At 40.3% G+C, this 20,478-nt stretch overlaps 1 protein-coding gene across 1 annotated transcript in view; it reads left to right on the forward strand.

The window, feature by feature from the left end:
• The window catches only part of Scaf4 (SR-related CTD associated factor 4), a 55,959-nt gene that overhangs the window by 1,383 nt on the left and 34,098 nt on the right, over positions 1-20,478 (forward strand). The window contains exons 2-3 of the mRNA XM_032900459.1: positions 18,914-18,997; positions 19,741-19,785. Coding sequence (XP_032756350.1) covers positions 18,914-18,997; positions 19,741-19,785 — 129 coding nt within the window. The remainder of the gene's footprint in view (positions 1-18,913; positions 18,998-19,740; positions 19,786-20,478) is intronic.

A 20,478-nucleotide genomic window follows, 5' to 3' on the forward strand; every position in this document is an offset into this window, starting at 1 on the left:
ATAATATATAACTACACTGTTGCTGTCTTCAGACACACCAGAAGAGGGCATCGGGTCCTATTACAGATGGTTTCGAGCAACCAAGTGGTTGCTGGGAATTGAACTCGGGACCTCTGGATGAGCTTTCATTGCTTTTAACCGCTGAGCTCTCTCTCCAGCCCAGAGATGATTTTCAAAACAGTAAAATAATGTGGGTTTCCAGAAGTCAGTGATGATGCACCAAGTGTTCACGTTGAACATCGACTTTATAAAATTGCTCCCATCATAGCAGGTGCCTGGCAAATGGTTCTTGAATAGATGGGGACTTACACAAATGCCACAGTCTTAAGATTTCAGGCACACCTCTTGAGGTGAGAGCTAACCTGAAGGTTTAATGAACAAGGAGGATTTTTAATGTTTTTAAAGACCAGAAACACTCCTTATTTAAGGTATTGTGGAAGGTGATATCAAGTACTTTGTTAAAGTTTCTAATGTTAGCCATTTCACTTAATCAGGGTTTTAGACTACTAAGGGAGTGATCAACAAATTAAAGACTTAAGGCCACCAAACCTTTTTTTTTTTTTTCTCGGAGCTGGGGACCGAACCCAGGGCCTTGAGCTTCCTAGGCAAGCGCTCTACCACTGAGCTAAATCCCCAACCCCCGCCACCAAACCTTTTAAGGATAATAAAATTTGAAGCTCCTGGTTGAATGGATGAGGAAAAATAGCCTAAAACTGCAGTCAATTTGAATTGCTTTGAAATATGAAACTTAGGTGTGTGTGTGTGTGTGTGTGTGTGTGTGTGTGTGTGTGTGTGATCTTTGAGAAGGGGAAATAGCATTTTGACTTTTTAGATGTCATGCTAAGCATTTTCTCATGTTAATTTACCTTTATCCTAGTTTATGAACTTGAAGTTACATTTGTTAGGTGAGGGTTGCCATTGCCAACTCTCTGGGCTAAGTTGCAAATTAAAACCTAAGTCTTGTGCTCATTCCTTTTCCCCATTCAAAAAATATTACTGATGAGGTCAGGTCCTTGTAACATTGAATCTCCCAAATTGCTTGTGGTTTAAAACTGTTCCGTTGTTCCACTGTTCTTAACACTGGTTCTCTTTCACTTAGGGAGTCTAATAGAAAAAGAACAGTTTTTCCTCTGTGTTGTGGAGTGCCTATGGGGTATCAGTGAAAAGGTATCTGTTTTAGGATTTCAGAGGAGGCAGATTGAAGGGGCAGCAGGGCTGAGAAGTGAGCAGTAGTTTGATTCTGGGAACTAGTCGGATGGCAGTGTGTGGTGTGATGTTTCATGTCTGAAGTACTTGATTGTCATTTTGGCTGTGAGTAAACATTGAAGTTTTAAGTAGTAAGATGGCAAGATTGTGTTGAGCTTGTGCTGGTGTCATGTGGGTCAGGAGAGGCAGGTGTAGGTCAGGAGAGGCATGAAAGGATGTGAGCCAAAGTACTTCAGGACCTTGGTGCCTGGCAGTTCCATAAATGGCTTTTGTCACTGTATTCTAGATGCGAGACGGTGATGGTGCTGTCAGTCTTCAAAATTACATCTAGTGGAAAAGAAAGTGTGTTTGGTTGTGGAATAGGTTAAGTTGTCACTGTGTGGAATGAATGGTCACATGGATATTTCTGGCAAGCAATGGGGCATGTCATATTTAAAGTTGGGAGTAGCCAAAACAGGGACAGAGTCACTCTCATGGGTGCTGGTGCAAAAAATTCCAGGGTGCAGGGGAGAGGAGGAGAATACGATTTGGCTTGTTGGGCACTATGTCTACTTTAACAGATATGTATTCCTACAGCCTTGCACAGACATCCAGTTATATACATAGAGGCAGATTTTCAAAGAAGTTAAATAAAAATTTACCCAGGCACACATTTCTCAATAATGGCAGAGACAGTATTTGAATGTAATGTCTCTTAATTGATATGCTTTGTAGAGTACAAGGGACTGGCCAGCAGACTTAAGGCCACTGATGGAATTTGAAGTTTAGGGTTGAATGGATAAGGAAGTAAGAGGTCAAGTGCCCTCTCTGGTTGTTTGGTTTTGAGCAGTTAAAGGAAAAGGCTGCTTTATGAGTGATGGAAAGCCAGCTAACAGTGAACTAGCACTGCTGAATGACAGGCCATGTGTTTAGGCCATTAAGGTTTTCGTTTTGGTAAGAGGTGGGCACTATGGATGAGATTGGGCTTTTCAGGTAATATGGCATAAACCCTAGTCTCCATTAGGTAGAAGAGGCTTTAGGGCTGGAGTCATCATTGCTTCGATTAAAAGTGCTTGCTGCTCTTGCTGGAGACCTGGCTATTCACAGAACCGTATAACTCCAGTTCCAGGGGATCTGAAGCCCTCTTCCCGAGCACAGACATACATGCAGACAGAGCATCCATATATACAAAATGAACTTTAAAGGATAGAGTTGAGCATATTCAGGGAAGGGATATGAAAAGGTGAGTTTAAAGCAGCAGCAGAAGGTTGGGAGTGGTAAAAGGAAGAGGATAGATTGGGAATGATGTCACTGAAGTCTGCTTGGTACAGAAGAAGAAGAAAGGGGAAGTAATTAAAGGCATTCATTAATTGCTGTTTGGATGCACTATTCTCTCAAAGAGAGTAATAAGTCTTTTTTCTTTTAAATGATAAGTCTTGAAGGTGGACTAAGGCAGGTCCATGTTGGCCAATATGCTGTGTGTTGCTTTGTGGTTTTCCTCAGTGTGAAAAGTTTAAAAATCTGCTGAAGTTTATGGAATGTGTAAAAGTTACAGGACTTTTTAGCTGGGGGATGGGTGCCTTTAATCCCAGCACTTGGGAGGCAGACAGTTACAGATTTTTTTAACCCCTTTAATTGTAGTTTTAGGCTTTCAAAGAATATATCCTGCTCATTTATCTAAATTTAAAAATCTTGAAAGTATAAACATAATGTAAATTTTTTAAAAATGAAAATGAGTTGTTACTTAAAAATAGTCCTTTTTTCTTTGTTGCTTCCAGCAGAGACAATCAGATGGTGGATTTTGGCCTGTGAACAATAAGACAGAGACTGTATTTGTACATATGTTGCTTATTATGCATATTAAATGTGCTTAAATTCTACAAAGAATCCATTTTTGCTGATAAACTGCAATGAACTTTGTCAAATGTATTCCTGTGTATATCCGCTGAGCTGACAGTTGTACTCACATTGCATTTTGACTCCTTTACATTCATAATATTAAAGGCAACAGCAAACTGTGTTTATATATGTATTAGAAGTTTAAACCCAAAATATACTGGTGGCGGGGTGGGAGGGGTAGCTTTCCATGTAGTAACAGCCCCTGGGAAGCACTGTTGTGCTTGTGAGAAAATAAGAAAGGAGAGGAAGCATCTAGAGTCCTAACATGAATATGTTCTGAACTCAGACCATCGAGGAGGCTTTCTGAGAGCGTTAGCACTGAGGTGTGGTGTGCACACAGTGCTGCTTTGCAGTGAAGGGGAAGAAAGTAAGAGTAGTTGTAAGACCCAGCTTATCTTTAAGTCAGACAGAGCTGTGACCACTTGGTTATGAGCTAATGTTCTAAGGCCACTCTTGACTCAGCACTTACCCTGAAAGGAGAAGTCTATCAGCTGGGAGCTTGCTGTCCCTGTTTACACTGTAATTCCCGTGATGTTTTACCTCTTGGTTAGTAGGCACAGTTGTTCAGTGGAGTTTAGATTTCTGGTGAGACTGTTCCTATTTTTTAACTTGCAATGTTAATACTTTTGTAGTCATTCTTTTTTGAGAAGTCTGAGTGGGAAAAGGGTTCAGAATGCTCTTACTTTGTGAAAGGGATGCATACTAACTGCTAGCAGTTTCTTACTGCATTTCCCTGTGCAGTGCTGCTATTCCAGGAGCGTTTGGATCCTGTTAGTTACAGTTTTCTTCTATTCCCAACTGTGATCTCTGTCAGTGTTTGAAGTCTCTTTACACAGTAGTAATGGAAGGAAATCTGTCTCTTCAGAACATTCCAACAGCACTTATTTATCCCTAATGTTCTTGATAAAAATGTGTTCCTCTTTAACATTTTTGTCAAGTATTTAGCTCCAGAAAAAGCTAGCTATATAAATAATAAATTGAGTAATAGAAAGGTTTGGTTTCTACATATGGTTAAACAGAATTGAGGATATCTATAACTTTTTTTTAGAAAGATGCCAAAATGATGGCTTTCTTTGTTTAAAGACAGAAATAAGTTGTAGGTTTTTGGCCATGGGATAGAAGAAGGACACAGTTTAAGCATTTCAAGTTACCTTGTATGGATGTCTGTACACATTGAAATCACATTTTAAATATATCTTGATAACACAGTATTATATAACCCTGACCATGACTGTTGTGTTCAGCATTCATGTGGCTTGTTGATTATATTCCTTGCTTTATAGTTAAAACTCTTCACTGATGTATGTAAGTAGACACCTTACTATGGAGCTGTGGTAGATTAATCTGAAAATCAGGTGGAACTCTGGGAAGCAGTTAAGAACTAGAAACTAGGATTTTTTTTTTTTTGTTTGTTTTTTTGTTGTTATATTTTATCAGAGGTGAGTAGACAGCAGAAAATGGGCCATCCCATCAGGTTGTCACCTGGCCTCCACATGCTCCACATACCACAAACATCTGTCTTAATCAGTGATGCTTTTTACCCCAAAGCCAGTGTTTGATTTTTCCTGTTTATACATCTATAATCCCAATTACTGTTTGTCACTTAGTAATGACACTCTGCATAATTTTTGTTCACTGGGCTTCTGTTTTAAAGTTTCATATTTACTACATACTTGTTTGAAGCCGACACTAAGCTTTTTATAAATATATTAGAAATATAGTCTCAGCAGGGAGGAGGCACTGATCTAACCAGCATAGTGGAGTATATTATCAAGCACAGGAATATACACAAGTTTATCACAAAACTGGAGACACCAGACCCAAAGAAATCTCGGGGTGGATATTTAGAACTGACAGCCTGAGGTGGGGAGATGGGTATTTCCTGATGTGCTCATACTTGGTGGGTTTGCACTCTAGGTTGCATATAGACTGGGCAAATCTCAGCAAGAGCCACTGTTCTACTCTTTAGGACTTAAGAGTCTGAACTAAGGGGTTGGGGACTTAGCTCAGTGGTAGAGCGCTTGCTACAAGTGCTAAGACCCTGGGTTCGGTCCTCAGCTCTGAAAAAAGAAAAAAAAAAAGAGTCTGAACTAAGAAGATACTAGGATGATAGGGATATTTTATTCCTATGGTATTTATATTACAAATGCTTATGATAAGTAAAGAATAAACAGAAAATGTATTGTTTAGACCTGGTCCAATATATCATAGCCCCTTACTATTGTATGGTGCTGTTGCCTCTCTATGCTATTGTGTTATTAGAGCAGGACTTTGTAGTATGTCATCCATCTCCCTCTGAAAGATCTCTAGTGTCTTCATGTATTTGATGGAATTTCTATTTTGTCTTTTCCTGTTCTTGGTTAGCATTAATTTTTAGCTGAAGCAATAAAACCCTACCTACATAGAGTATAACTATATAATTATTGTAATGTATCTAAGGTTTTTTTTTATTTGTATAAGTATTTTGCCTGAATGTATGTCTGTACACCAGGTACACACTGCCTGCAAAGGACAGAAGGGAATGTTAGATTTCTGAGAATTGCAATAAAGCCACCATGTGGGTACAGGGAACTGAACTGCAAGAGCAGCAGATACTCCACTGAACCATATAACTCTTTAAATAACAAGATATCCCTGAAAAATTAATGTGTACGCTGAGGATGTGGCTCATTTGGTCATGTCTGCTGTGCAAGGATAAGCACCTATTGTGGATCCCAGCACCACTGAAGAATCTGGGTTTGGTAATATGCGCCTGTAACTCTAGCACTGGGGAGACAGGCAGAGGGCTTCTGGACGTAGCCTTGCTCAATGGGTGAGCTCCACAAGTTTCTCTGGATCGCACAACTCCCTATGTAGACCAGGCTGGCCACCAGCTCACACAGATCTGCCTGCCTCTGCTTCCCGAGTGCTGGGATTAAAGACTTTGTGCAGGTACACCTGTACACACTTTAAAATGTGTGTATCACCTAACTCCTAAGAGGTGCCAAACAATAGGAGTCAGTCCACTATAGAAAGGGTTGCCAAGCCCTGGAGATTGTTGATACATGCAAGTCTTTTTTTTTTTTTTTTTTTTTTTCTCTTTCTTGAGAACAGGGTCTTACTTTGTAATTCTGGGTAGCAGGTAACACTGTAGCCCAGACTGCTTCTGAATGTGCAGCAGCAGTGCCTGGCTCTGCCAAGTGCTGGGATAGCGGGGGTGTATGTCACTATGGTGGCTGTCCCAATTTATATACAGGCCCTTCACTGTTGTTCAGTATTCTAAAATCCAGTGAACTGTACAGTTTTAGCATATAGTTTTATTATATTAAAAACATTTTAAAACTCAAATGTTATATTATGACATACCATTTCACTATTTCTCGCTTGATTTGGTTTTGTCAGATTGAAACCAATATCTGTTAGCCAACTACATGGCTTTGTAAATTATTGTGTTGAGCGGACAGTGGCAGCAAACTCCTTTAATCCTAGCATTTGGCAGGCAGAGGCAGAGGGAGAACCAGGAGGATTTCTTGATTTTGAAGCCAAGCCTGATCTATAGAGCAAATGACAACCAAGACTGCGGAGAAACCTTGTCTTGAAAAACTAAAAGAAAAAATTATTTTGTTGATTTCTAAATTTTATTGAATTTTGTTTTTGACATGATTTTTTAAGAAGTTATCCAGAAGAGCCAATTCAAGGAAAAACAGGAGGGGTAGAAATTCTGTGTTTGCTCATTGCTAACAATCAGACACTATAGCCAGTGTTATGTATTAACTGTCTAAATGCTAAAACTTTTCTAATTGTTTTCCAATAAAATGATTTTACGTTCTCCAACAAGCTCTTTTTTTCTTTGTTTGATGTCTAAGAGGAAATATTTTATGGAAAAGATTTCTTCACAGGCGATTTCGAGGAGATACTAATGTTCAAGTTCACTGGTGAAGCATAATAATAAAACTGTGTTTGAAACCTGGCTCTGTGTTAATGAAATAGAGCAATGGCAGAGATAAAAAATGAACAGTCTAAGCTATACTATTGTTTGTGTATGATGGGTGTGTGTGTGTGTACCACAGTGTGTTCATGCAGGTCAGGATAACCATAGGGAGTTAGTGCTACCTCTGCATGGGTCCTGGGGATTGGACTCAGGTCACTAGGCTTGGTGGCAAGCACCTTTAACCCTCCTGCCAGTGTTAGCATTTCTTAGAATCACCTTCTGGCACATTTCTTGAGCAAAGGAAAAGGAGTTTTGGATTGACAGCAGTTCTGTGAACCAAAATGGAGGTAAGGAATGGAAAAGGTCTGGTGTTGGAAACAGGATCTGAATGGTTTTATAAAGTGGGTGGGGAATATGGTACTTACATCAAACTAAAGACCTTGGGTTGGACTGTAGAGAGCACTTGCTTAACAAACCCAAGGGTTTGTCCCCAGTACCAAGAAGGACAGAGAAAAGGGGTAGGACACTGCTCGTGGGAGCAATGAAGCAACACAGTACCTTTCCCCTGCTTATTTTTTAAACAAACTTTTTTGAAGTTGAGCTATTTTTCTGTTGATGGTAGGCCTGTCTATATATAAGCAACTGAAAGGGGTTTGGTTAAACATTTAGGCTTCGAAGAATTTGCCCCTAAAAAAATAGAATTTATATAAAAATAAGACTTTTTTTTAAAGATTTATTTACTATATATAAGTACACTGTAGCTATCTTCAGACACACCAGAAGATGGTATCAGATACCGTTACAGATGGTTGTGAACCACCGTGTGGTTGCTGGGATTTAAACTCAGGACTTCTGAAAGAGCAGTCAATGCTCTTAACCACTGAGCCATCTCTCCAGCCCGAAATAAGACTTTTTTAGATTTATTTATTTATTATATATAAGTACACTGTAGCTGTCTTCAGATACACCAGAAGAGGGCATCAGATCTCTTTACAGATGGTTGTGAGCTACCATGTGGTTGCTGGGAATTGAACTCATGACCTCTGGAAGAGCAGTCGGGTGCTCTTAACCGCTGAGCCATCTCTCCAGCCCGAAATAAGACATTTTTAAAAGGACCCTTTAATGCACAGATGCCAATAAAAATTAGACATACATCCATAGTTTCCGAGATTTGCGTTTTATATTTACAGATCACTGCTAAGAATTTTAAGGGGAAAGTTTTTAAACTACTATTTTTTTGTAATTGAAAAAATTTATTAAAGATTTTCAAGAAGAGCTGGATATATATCTAAGTTCAGTCTGCCAGTACTAAAAGGTTCCAAAATTTGCAAGCAGAGCAGACTGCGATCAAATAGAATTTATTTCATGGACAAGTCATACCTGACATTGATAAGTTTATGTATTTTAGATATTCATTTGTTTGTTTATATATTTGTGTTTTTTGGGTTTTCCCCCTGAAACAGGGTCTCTTTACATAAGCTCTGGCGGGCTATTCTGACATCAGCCTGTGTCTGTTCCGATTAAAAGGGTGTGCCACAATGCCCAGCTAGTAGCCTTTTTATTCATTTAATTACATTTATAATAACTTGAAAACAGGCACAGTGGCACATATTTGTGGTCATAGCACTCAGGCTGAGGCAGGCAGAACTTTACGTTGAGGCCATCCTCATAGTTAAACCTTGTCTCAAAAAGGGAAAAAAAAAGTCCTAGACCCAAATTAAAGTTAACTTTTACATTCATAATTTAACTTCTTTTTGAAATAAGTACAAGTTAGACAGATTTAAATTGGTCCATAAAGTAAGCTCACTAAATTCGGCACCTGTTAATTTTAAGGTGTTCTAGTGTTCTTTCCTCCTGCATACATTGAGATTCTTTCCCATGTGACGACAGCCATGTAACAGAACACTGCTTCTTATTCATTTGTTTTCTGAATAGTAACTGAGAAGTTTGAGAGCATTCCATTGTTACATTGCTACATTTTTGGATGTAGAGTTGGTGAAAGGTTATAGGTTTTTGTTTTGTTGTTGTACCTCTATATTTCTCTGAGGAATTAAAACGCTTCAGCCATGTCTCACTGGCTGGCTGTGTGCTGGATCCAACACCATAGAATTCTAGCCCATTTTAATTTATATTTTGAGCTTTGCTTGGTAAGGTTGCTCTTTAGTTTACTGTTTATTGATTTCCTTTGTTAATCGAGTTGTGTGCATTTCAGTTATAGTGTCTCTTGAAGAGTTTTGCTTCCGTTTATGGAGTGAGGAGGCACATGTGGCTCTGCTCCTATGGAAGTGAAAGAACTTGCAGGAGTCGTGGGCTTAGCAAGCAGCAAGCATTTTTCCTGGGGAACAGTCTCACAGTCCCTTTCTTGTTGTCTGTCCCTGTCGTGGTAGCTGTAGACACGGGCTTCTCCTTTCATGGAGAACATGACCTTCCCCAGTCTGGTTTCCCCAATCTTAGGAGAAAATATTTCCTCAACATTGCTTTGTTAAGTAACATATTAAGACCCAAAATGGAATGCTATGTTAGAAGGCACTGTAAGCTACCCCTGGTCTACTTTAGCAATAAGTTTTATGGAGTTATCTTTAGGCTATAAGTAGCTGGATAAGCATTTTTTTCCCCAGAAATAACAGTTATCGTCGTTGAGAAATTTTATGTTATTCAATATCACAATTGTGTTGGTTTTAATCTTTGGGTAACTCTTGTGCATCTGATACTCTGAATGAAAAAACAAAAGTGGAATGGAACGGAGCGCCTTTGATGCCTGCATCTTATTGAAGACTTTGGCACCTGCCTGTCCCTGCAGATATTTATATGACTTTTAGACGAATTCTCCCTTGTTTTTGTACCACATGTGCATGTGGGGGTCAGCGGACGGCTTTCAAGAATCAGTTCTCTCCTCCATGTAGATCTCAGGAGCCAGCTCAGGCTTGATGGCAAGGGCCTTTGCTGTCCCATTGTACAATCCTGGGTTTTGGTTTGTTTCCTTAAACTTTGTAATTAAATAGGAATAACAAGACTTAAAGGGAAAATGCTCTATCATCTTGGAGGTTATATGATATTAGCAAAGGAGAGAGTGGTGGGTATACTGGTAATCCATTGGGAAGTAAATTTGAGAGAAACAGTTTTCAAGTTTAAGGAAGAGAAAGATTGGGCTAAGTACATTTGAAAGAAACTAAGGGAAAAGTACTTAAGAAGTTTAAGAATTTCAAAAGATGCTTAAGGTGTTAGAGAGATGGCCCAGTGGTTAAGGTGCTTGCTGTGTCAGGCGTCCTTGAAACCCAGCACTGGGAAGGCAGAGAGAGGTGCTGGCCAGTCAATCTGGCCAATGAATGCCCTCCAAATGCACGGAGAGACCCTGTCTCAAACGAGGTAGAACGGTGAAGGACATCTGACTTTGACCTCTGGCCTCAATGGCAGACTCATACATGCACGCATGCATACAATCATACATAAACATTCACCATATATTCCTTTCCGTAAACAGTTAAGACTGGGCCTAGAGAGGCAGCTCAATGGTTAAGAGGACTTGTTCTTGCAAAGGGCCTGGGTTAAGAGTCATAGCAGCACAGTGGTGGTTACAGATGTCCATAACTGTAGGTTCTAGAGTACACATGTTACAGGCAAAATGACACTCATGCAAAAACTAAGACCACTTTGTAATTTCCTAATAATTTTAGTTTCCTTATCTCTTCTGGTTCTGTTTCTCTTAGGAATATCTAGTCTGCTAGTTGCTGGTAAACAGAACGTATTCACTAACAGTTTATAACAAAAAATGTTTTGTCAAGTAAAGACTTTAACAGTTTTTCTCAGAAAGGTATTAGCTATAACTTTATTCTGAATTCATTTAGAAAAATGGGGGTCGGATAAGGGTATCAAATAGTTTTAATAAAAAATATTAAGACTCAGTTGTGGTCATCCTAGAAGTTGTTCCCCCACCTTCCCCCTTTTTTATTCAAAACCACCGAATGACTTAGTCAAGGCATACGAAGTAAGTTTATGAAGTGGAATGAAAGTTGAATGATTTCCAAACAACCTCAATAGGTTGGAAAGACTATTAAAGCCCAGCATAGTCATTGTGAAGATGTAGTTTTGTTAGAGATGATTGAAAACAGGGTTTAAGTTGATGGCAGATTTTAATAAGGCGAAAGAGCACTGTTTTACTTAAAGTGATAAATACTCCTCTCTCGTACAGATAGATAGGTCCCAACAGTGTGGTTTCCTTGAACCTGGGACTGTGTTAGCTTACATACCAAAACAATCGGGGGTTTAGTGGTCTCTGTATAGAGACTTGAATTATCTGGGAGGGCCCTGTATAATCACAAGGCTCCTTATCCAAGAATGGCAGAGACCGTAGTAAGAAAGATACTCCAAGTGGTGTAAGAGGGAGAAGACACCATGCTTGGTGCTTTGGGGTAGATGGAAAGGCCATGTAGAAGCTGAAATACAAGAAATGAATTCTACTAAAGTCCAGGGTTCAGCCAAGTTCAACCATTCCACAGTGTTGATGCTTGACGAATGAGAGTCTAAGATGTATCGCGTAAAGCCTTTTTGGGGAACATTGTAAACTTTTATTGTATCAGTAGAAAAGTAGTCAGACTAATTCACTCTTGCAGTATATTAGAGAATACATCTGAACACTGGGATTTTAGGATGTCACACTTAAAAAATAGCCTGGGATAGTTATATTTAGAAATCATTTGCATTATAGTAGTTAAGGTAAGGGTAAGGCATGGTAGTCAGACTTCGAATATTCTGTTATTTGAGAGGGACCCCTGCTCTGCCTCAGGCTAAATTGTGAGTCACAACAGAATATGCAGCTCTAACCTTTGGAACCGACTAGCAGTTACTAAAGTCTTGAATTTGTTGAGAGTAGCATTTGGGTAGCTTTGCATTGGCACAAAAGTGAAGCACACTTGGCTGTGCAAGCTTGAGGGCCTGACCCCAGCACCTATGTAAAAGGCTGGTAGGGTTGTGTGAGCATGCTTGTCGCCCCATCGCTGTACTGAGTGGAAGAGACTGGGGTGTTGCTGGAGCTTAGCTGCAGAGTCACTGAGATAGCCTGTTTCCGGGGACTAAGTTAGTGAGTGGCAGAGCAGTGGTCTATGACCCTGTGCTCTGTCCATACACACACCATAGTACACAGACAAAGGTAATAAAGATTTAAAAAAGATTTCCAGAGCATTATATTGCTCATTTACTGAGTGCGTATGTGGTGGTAGGGGGGCGCAGGGATTAAGCTTGAGATGTGTGCGTTGCCTTATTTAATTTCAGCCTTGTGGATTGAGATAAGAACTATTATTAATGTGGCTTTTTACAAACTGAAAGAAATCTTGTGGTTTGGAAAGGTTGTCTAGAATTACTGATGTGTATGAATGATTAGATTCATACGTGGAACCATATTCATGTTATTTATGCAAGTGTGTTGGTAGACGAGACCGAATCAGAGGTGGCTGGGAAACCAGGAAGCCACTGCCTTTATCAGGAAAACAGGTTATTAAGATGGAGACTTGGTCCCTCCCCCTTTCTCCTTGTACTCTGTTACCCTCTGCCTTTGTTATGAGATGGATGCTCTCTCCACATAGGAAGGGACGCCTTGAACTTTCTAGCCTATAGAATTGTAAGAAATTTCCACCAGCATTTGGGAGACTGCAGTATGAGAATTGCCTTCAGTTTGAGTAAGATCCCAGTTAAAAACAAAAGTTTCATTTATTGATTGATTGATTGGTTGTATATAAGTACACCGTTGCTGTCTTCGAACACACCAGAAGAGGGCATCAGATGCCACCATGTGGTTGCTGGGAATTGAACTCAGGACTTCTGAAGAACAGTCGGTGCTCTTAACCACTGAGCCATCTCTCCAGCCCAAAACAAAAGTTTCTTAAAAATTGCATGATGGGCTGAGAATGTAATTGTCCCACATACCTTTTAAAATTGCCTAGTGTGTAGTATTCTGTATGATTTCACAAAACTAAGGCATTTGCCAAGCTTGTGCAGTTAGTAGAGTGTTACTTAGCTTTGAGCCTCAATGCTGAATGAATTCCAAAAGAGCCACAGTACTTGTTCCTTTTCTTAAGTCTTTTACGAAAGGAAGGGGGATGACTATAAGTCTCTGTGTTTAAAGTACTTTGCAGCTCAAGCTAGCATGAGAGAGGACAATGTTGAGGATAGACTTTAAGCTTTCTTACAAATTGTCCTACACTTGTAGACCACAGAGCCTAACTCAGACTGGTGCTGTGAACCGACTTTTCCTAATGCACGCCGTGCCCAATGAGGCTTTGTGCTTTTGAGATCCAGAGCCTGCTGCTGCTTATGGTTTACTGTTAGACTCAGGTGTTTAAATGTCGTGTGCCTACAAGCAAAACTACAGAGTTCTGTGAAACAGTATAGTTGACACATTCCTACCACAAACTCACCAGTGTGGGCTTAAAAATACTGGGGTGAGAGCTGGAGAGGTGGCTCAGTGGCTCAGAGCACTGACTGCTCTTTCAGAGGCCCTGAGTTCCATTCCAAGCAACTATATGGTGGCTCACAACCATCTGTAATGGGATCCGATGCCCTCTTCTGGTGTGTCTGAAGACAGCTACAGTGTAATCATATACATTAAATAAAATAAATAAGTAAATGTATATAAAAATATTGGGGTAAAATTGTAGAGAGTTCCAAGGGATAAGAGTTGAGGTCACTTTGAGCAGTTTTGTGAGTGGCAATGTGCAGACGCAATATTGCTCAAGTTTCCTCTTAGTTCAGAGTCCTTGTTCCCACCAGCGCTTGTTTGAAAGTTGTGTATCTTGTAGTATTGTCTTTTTTTCTTATATTACCTAAGCAGTACATCAGAGCACTTGTTTTTACATAGTACTTGTTACTTCCTAGATTTTTTAAAAAGATTTATTCATTTATTATGTATACAGTGTTCTGCCAGCATATATGCCTGTATGTCAGAAGAGGGTGCCAAGATCACATCACAGATGGTTGTGAACCACCATGTGGTTGCTGGGAATTGAACTCAGGACCTCTGGAAGAGCAGTCAGTGCTCTTAACCACTGAGCCATCTCTTCAGCCCCTGCTTACTAGATTTATAAGTGGTCTAGAGATGATTGGAAGTACACTACCAAACGTGCACATTCTATTCCACTTTAGTGTAATAGCAGGTAAGAGCACTGGAGTCTCTTCCAAAAGACCTGGGTTCCATTCCTACCACCCACGTGGGCTCCTAACACTTCCAGAATGTCAGTTTCAGAAAGTCCTATGCCTTCTTTGGGCTCTGTGGGCACCAGATATGCACATGGTATGTATGTATGAATGTATGTATGTATGTATGTATGTATACACACACACCCTGACAAACCACTCAATATATTTATGATAAATCTTTTGTTCTTAAGATTTATTTATTTCATGTATGAGTACACTGTCACCATCTTCAGACACACAGAAGAGGACATTGGATCCCATTACAGACGTTTGTGAGCTATAGTATGGTTGCTGGGAATGGAACTCAGAGCAAGTGCCACAGGGTGACTATGTTAAGGTTTCAGTTGGTACTTGAATTTGTAGTTTGGGAGAAGCACTGCTAGGAATGGTTTCCAAGGTGCTGTGGTCATCTGAGACCCCTCGGACACCCACTCTGCAAGGTGCCCCATTAGTGCTCCGATACGTTTGTACTCCACACTTACCTTCCCTTAAGCAAGCAGACTGGTACGATTTCCGTTGTGCTGATGAATCGCTCACAGCATTAGCTAGTGGTAGAGGCAAACTTAGTGGGCAGTTGGTTAACTATTGGGTCTGTGTTCTGACTACGAATAATAAGATTACGAAGACTCGGTAACTGTAATCAGAATCTTGGATTGTCACAAGGTCGGCCTTTATAAATCTGAGAGATTGCTCAGCCAATACCAGTGGCCTTGGCAGGTTGGTTGTTGTTTAAGATTATTCAATTGCAGTTTGGCTCTAGATGAGTGGGGGAAGGACTAAATAGTAAATTATTTACTTTAGAATGAGGGAAGCTATTCATAAATACAAAACTGATGAACAGTATATGTGTCACTTCTTTTTACTTTCTATTTTGAGACAAACTCTCACAAGTTGCCCATGCTAGCCTTAAACTTGTAAACTCTTAGAGCTTCTCTTAGAGCTGCTGTCATGGTCTTAGCATAATTGATCTTAAGGAAATAGTTAGGGTTGGTCCATATGAGGAAGGGTAGGCATAGAGCGCAGGAAAAGAAAAAAAATCACAACTATTATGGGCTCTTTTAGATAATTCCATTTGGAAGCATAATTAATAATTCATAGGACAGTAAGTAATACAGTATTGTTTTTAGAGACCTGGGAGCAAATTGAGAAGCAGTTGCAATGGGGGCAACAAGCCTAGGGAGGCTTGTATGAGTCTGTGCTTAGAATGTAGACTCTTGCTGTATACAACAGAAGGCTGGCTATTGAGCGCTGCTGAGCTCACAGAGCTGAGACCTCAAAACCAGAGATCTCATGTATCATTTCACATTAAACCAGTAGCCCTCCCTCTGACCCTGAACACCATGGGCAAGCTTCTGGGTCTTGCTGTGTACTACACGTGAAGCAAGTGCCCTGCACTGAGCAGCTTTTCCAGCACTTCTGTAGTGCTTTGCTATCCTTGTCACTTGGACATGTCACGCCACAGTGGAGCAAGGGTAGGGGTCAGGTGCAGCCTCCACAGGCCCATCCCAGCGGCCTTCCTCTTGTTCCAGCCAAAGTCTCTCACCTTTTCTTCCTGCCACTGTATTGCAGACATTAAATTGTACGACCATTTACCCATCAAAACATTGACAATAAGGACTGAGGACATAGCTCAGTTAGTAAAGTATTTGCAGGGAGGGACCTGAGTTGAATCCTCAGGATTTATTTAAAAAGCCAGACCTGCTAGCATGTAATTGTAAGCTCAGAATTGAACAGATAGCCGCCACCCACCCCACCCCCCCACCCCCTGGGTCGCTGTCCAGGGTTTAGCTTGGTGGTGGAGGTGGAGGTGGAAGTGGAGGTGGAGGTGGTGGTAATGATCAGGCTTTTGTTTAGTTTTGTTTTTTAAGGTGAGCATCTCCTTAAGCAAGCCAATTGAAGTTGATGTCTGCTTTCCACAAATACACACACACAGTATTGTAGTAATTTAGGGCTGGGATGTTAACATAGCTAGCAACTTGTACCTTAGTACACTCGTATGTAACATGAAAACATGTCTACCTGACAAGGGCTCCTGGTGTTTCTCCCCAGATGATGGGTGTCAGAGCACATGGTTACCAGGGAGGCGTTTCCATGAAGGTAGGTTTGTATCTAAGGGAGCCAGTGCTCTAGAGAGCACAGAGTTTCTTTGACAAGTCAGTAAGATATTGGTAGCTATCAGCTTTAGAAAATGTTTAAAATCTCTAAATTTCACATTTTCCTAAAGTGTTTTTCTCAAATTGCATCAAGTACAAATTCACAAGTTGAAGAGTTAAGAAGAGTTGGTCAAGGAGAGTCAAGGTTGTTTAAAGAGAGGCTCGGGTGTCCTGGAAACCTGTGTTACTTACGTACAGTTCTGAAGCATAAGCTAGGCATGGTCGCACGCACTCTGAATCCCAGACCTGAGAGGCAGAGGCAGACCAGTCTCTGAATAGACCTGCCTGGTCTACTCCTGAGTCAGGCACAGCCAGGATACACAGACCCCGTCTCTAAATAAAAAGCTTTAAAATGATTCTGCTGCTTCTCTACATGCAGAGTATGCTGTTTGCTGAGCTTTTGAGTGAAAAATTAACCCCCGAAGACATTTCTACTTACATGAAAACCTAACCAATTGGTCTTTGGAGTCACCCATGGGAAAATTCATGGGCTCTACAGGGTGGCTCAGTGGGTAAAGGTATTTACAGCAGCTGGATCCCTGGAATCCAGAATAGAAAGAGAAAACTGACTCCCGAGAGGTGTCTTCTGCCCTCCACGTGTGCACTGTGACATGCTCACACCTGTGCTCACATCATACACAACATAGACAAATGTAATAAACAAAACTGTCGTGTCTGTTATACCCTGGTAATTTACTCAATGAGAAGACGAGGGTCTGTTTGCGCTCTGATTAGCCTTGGAGTGTTTGAAAAGGCTATATGTGCCTTTCTGGGTTTTAGGGTGTCACTTGGCTCTGGTACTCTGTAGTGCAGCTCTTTCCTCTGCTGTATTGGACTTTTTTTGTATCCCTAGCTTCAGTAGGCTCTAGGTTCCCTTTTAGCACTTTTTTTTTTTTTTTTTTTTTTTGAAAGCAAATCTTAGAGGTGATGAAGTCACCTTGCTACCTTATTCATCTCTTGTTAATCTTTTGCCTGAATATTGACGGTTGCTGTGTGAGAGCCTATGCTTTAATTTTTAAAATGATTATGACAGTTTCTTTTTACTTGGAGGCAGTAACATCTTGTATGCTCATTGGACTTTTTTTTTTCGGAGCTGGGGACCGAACCAGGGCCTTGCGCTTGCTAAGCAAACGCTCTACCACTGAGCTAAATCCCCAACCCCCTCATTGGACTTTAAAAGAAATGACTTGCCTACTATTTTTTTTTTTCTTTTCTTTTTTTCGGAGCTGGGGACCGAACCCAGGGCCTTATGCCTCCTAGGCAAGCGCTCTACCACTGAGCCAAATCCCCAACCCCGACTTACCTACTATTGAAATCACTATGTACAATCTTGGCATTAGACAAATACTAGCTTAGGCTTCAATAAAATATACTCTTGAGCCATGCATTGACTATTCTGAAGCCCTTCGTCTAAAAATAGAGATGGAGACGATAGTAAACGGTGTTGTGTGTTTATGAGTCTATGGATTTTAAGTTGATGTAGTTAAATTTGTTCATTGATTTACATAGCTTCACCCATCACTACAGCTTTTCTACTTTTCCATTTAGAGTCATTCTCAAGGAGAACCGTGTGTGTGTGTGTGTGTGTGTGTGTGTGTGTGTGTGTGTGTGTGTGTGTGTGTGTGTGTGTAGAGAAAGTTCAAGCTCAAGTGTCATGTACTTTAGTTTACTTCTCCCAGCTCTGAGATTACAAGGACAAGCAACCACACACCACTTTCTATGTGTCTTCTAGGGATCAAACTCAGTCCTGTGCCCCTGAACCACCTCCCTGGGTGTTCTTGTTTTGGGGCAGGGACTCTATCCTTGGCTGCTTTGGAGCTCACAGAGATCTGCCTACCCCTGCCTCCAAGTACCAAGGGAATTAAGGGCATGGGCTGCCACACTAGCACTGACCTCCCCAGACCTTAAAAACCTGTACTTAATCTCAGGAGTTTGTGCTTGTAACCCTTCTAGTTCTGATTATTATTGCCTTAGTTGTGTTTAGTCTTTGGAGTAGAGAATATTGTGTGTGTGGTCATGGGGTTCCCTGATTGCTAGAACAATGTACTAAACTGAGTTCTGATTCTCAGAGGTGGGCTAGGTTTTAAGAAAAGAAATTTTAGGGTTGGGGATTTAGCTCAGCGGTAGAGTGCGCAAGACCCTGAGTTCGGTCCCTAGCTCCAAAAAAAAAAGAAAAGAAATTTTAAATTCTCACACTAGCATCATAGATAGTTGGAACTTTACAAGGCATTTTAAATTTATTGTTAAACGTTTTACATGTTTATCTGAATGAACCTTAGGGTTATGGAAGTTCTCCAACATCTCAGAAAGATTTGGAACTGAAAATCTATAGCTTTTTTTTTTTTTTAATGCTTTTGCCTCTGCATTCATACATTTCTTTCTTTGCTGTGACCTTCCTAAGTGATGATGCAGACAGACTGTAGAGTTGTTAGTGACATTGGATACACAGCCGGATTGACACATCGTAGTTACAGATGTTTGCTGTTCGCTTGGCTAATAGGTAGAAACGTCTTTGTAAAACAGTGGGAATTGACCTCCGAATTGAGTTTGTGAGTTATTTTTGTTTCTTGTTTTTAAGCTCTTCTCACTTATGGATATGAAACCACCCATCTCTAGAGCCAAGATGATTCTTATTACTAAAGCTGCTATTAAAGCTATTAAGGTAAGAAAAATATTTAATTTAGGAATACTTTTAATTGTTTAGTTAATTATTGGTGGCAGAGGTAGGGCATGAGGTGGTACGCACGTGGAGGTTAGAAAACCACCTTGAAAGTTCTCTTCCACCTTTACCTGGGATCTAGCTTAGTTTGCCAGCTTTCTGTAACAAACATCCTTACCCACTGAGCCATCTTGCCAGCTCTGCTTTGAATTTTTTTTTTAAGTTTGTTAAACATCAGAATTTATCTTGTGAATTAAGTTTTGCTGAAGGTTTTTGGTACTACTGTGCATTTGCATTGTGACATCTATTCACAGCACTTTGCCATATTTCAATCCTTATAAACCAGCTTGGGGGGAAGGGGGAAGTCAAGACTTGGGCTATGTTACCCAAGCTCACATTTGAGTGAATGGCACAGTTAAGAAATAGTATTACGGGGTTGGGGATTTAGCTCAGTGGTAGAGCGCTTGCCTAGGAAGCGCAAGGCCCTGGGTTCGAGCTCCGAAAAAAAAGAAAAAAAAAAAAAAGAACAAAAAAAGAAATAGTATTACTTAGTTTTGGCTCTGTTTCTGTCCCTAGTGAAATAACCTCATACCTTGATACATGAAGATTGATGAAGGAGTGTGTAGTCTTGTTTTGAGGCTCTTTGGGATAATTGCTAATTCTTTTAAGTTGGACATTTCAGGGTTTTGAATTGTGGAAAATACAGACATGTATAAACTGACTAATTTTATGTTTTTTTTTTCCAGCTTTATAAGCATGTTGTTCAAATAGTAGAAAAGTTCATCAAAAAGGTAACGATTTCATTATTGCATCATGTTTATGATACACATTTATATATGTGAATTGAAATTTGAATGCATGCTTCTAAAAACCACTCTAGAAAACATAGTTAGTGGGGTTGGAGCCATGGCTCAACCAGGTAAGAGCACTGGAGTCTCTTCCAAAAGACCTGGGTTCCATTCCTACCACCCACGTGGGCTCCTAACACTTCCAGAATGTCAGTTTCAGAAAGTCCTATGCCTTCTTTGGGCTCTGTGGGCACCAGATATGCACATGGTATGTATGTATATGTATGTATGTATGTATGTATGTATGTATACACACACACCCTGACAAACCACTCAATATATTTATGATAAATCTTTTGTTCTTAAGATTTATTTATTTCATGTATGAGTACACTGTCACCATCTTCAGACACACAGAAGAGGACATTGGATCCCATTACAGACGTTTGTGAGCTATAGTATGGTTGCTGGGAATGGAACTCAGGACCCCTGGAAGAACAGTAACTGCTAAGCCGTCTCTCCAGCCCATGATAAATGTTTTTAAAAATATTTATTGAATTATTTTAAGCATTTAGAAGTTTTAAAAGGTATTTTCCCATATTTCTACCATTCATTGAGTATTGGCAAGAAGGTTGGAGCTTAGCACTATTCTAGTCCTGAGAATAGTGTTTATTCCTAGCCCCAAGAGGCCTGCCG

The sequence above is a fragment of the Rattus rattus genome, chromosome 4, assembly GCF_011064425.1.
Source record: "Rattus rattus isolate New Zealand chromosome 4, Rrattus_CSIRO_v1, whole genome shotgun sequence".
Taxonomy (NCBI): domain Eukaryota; kingdom Metazoa; phylum Chordata; class Mammalia; order Rodentia; family Muridae; genus Rattus; species Rattus rattus.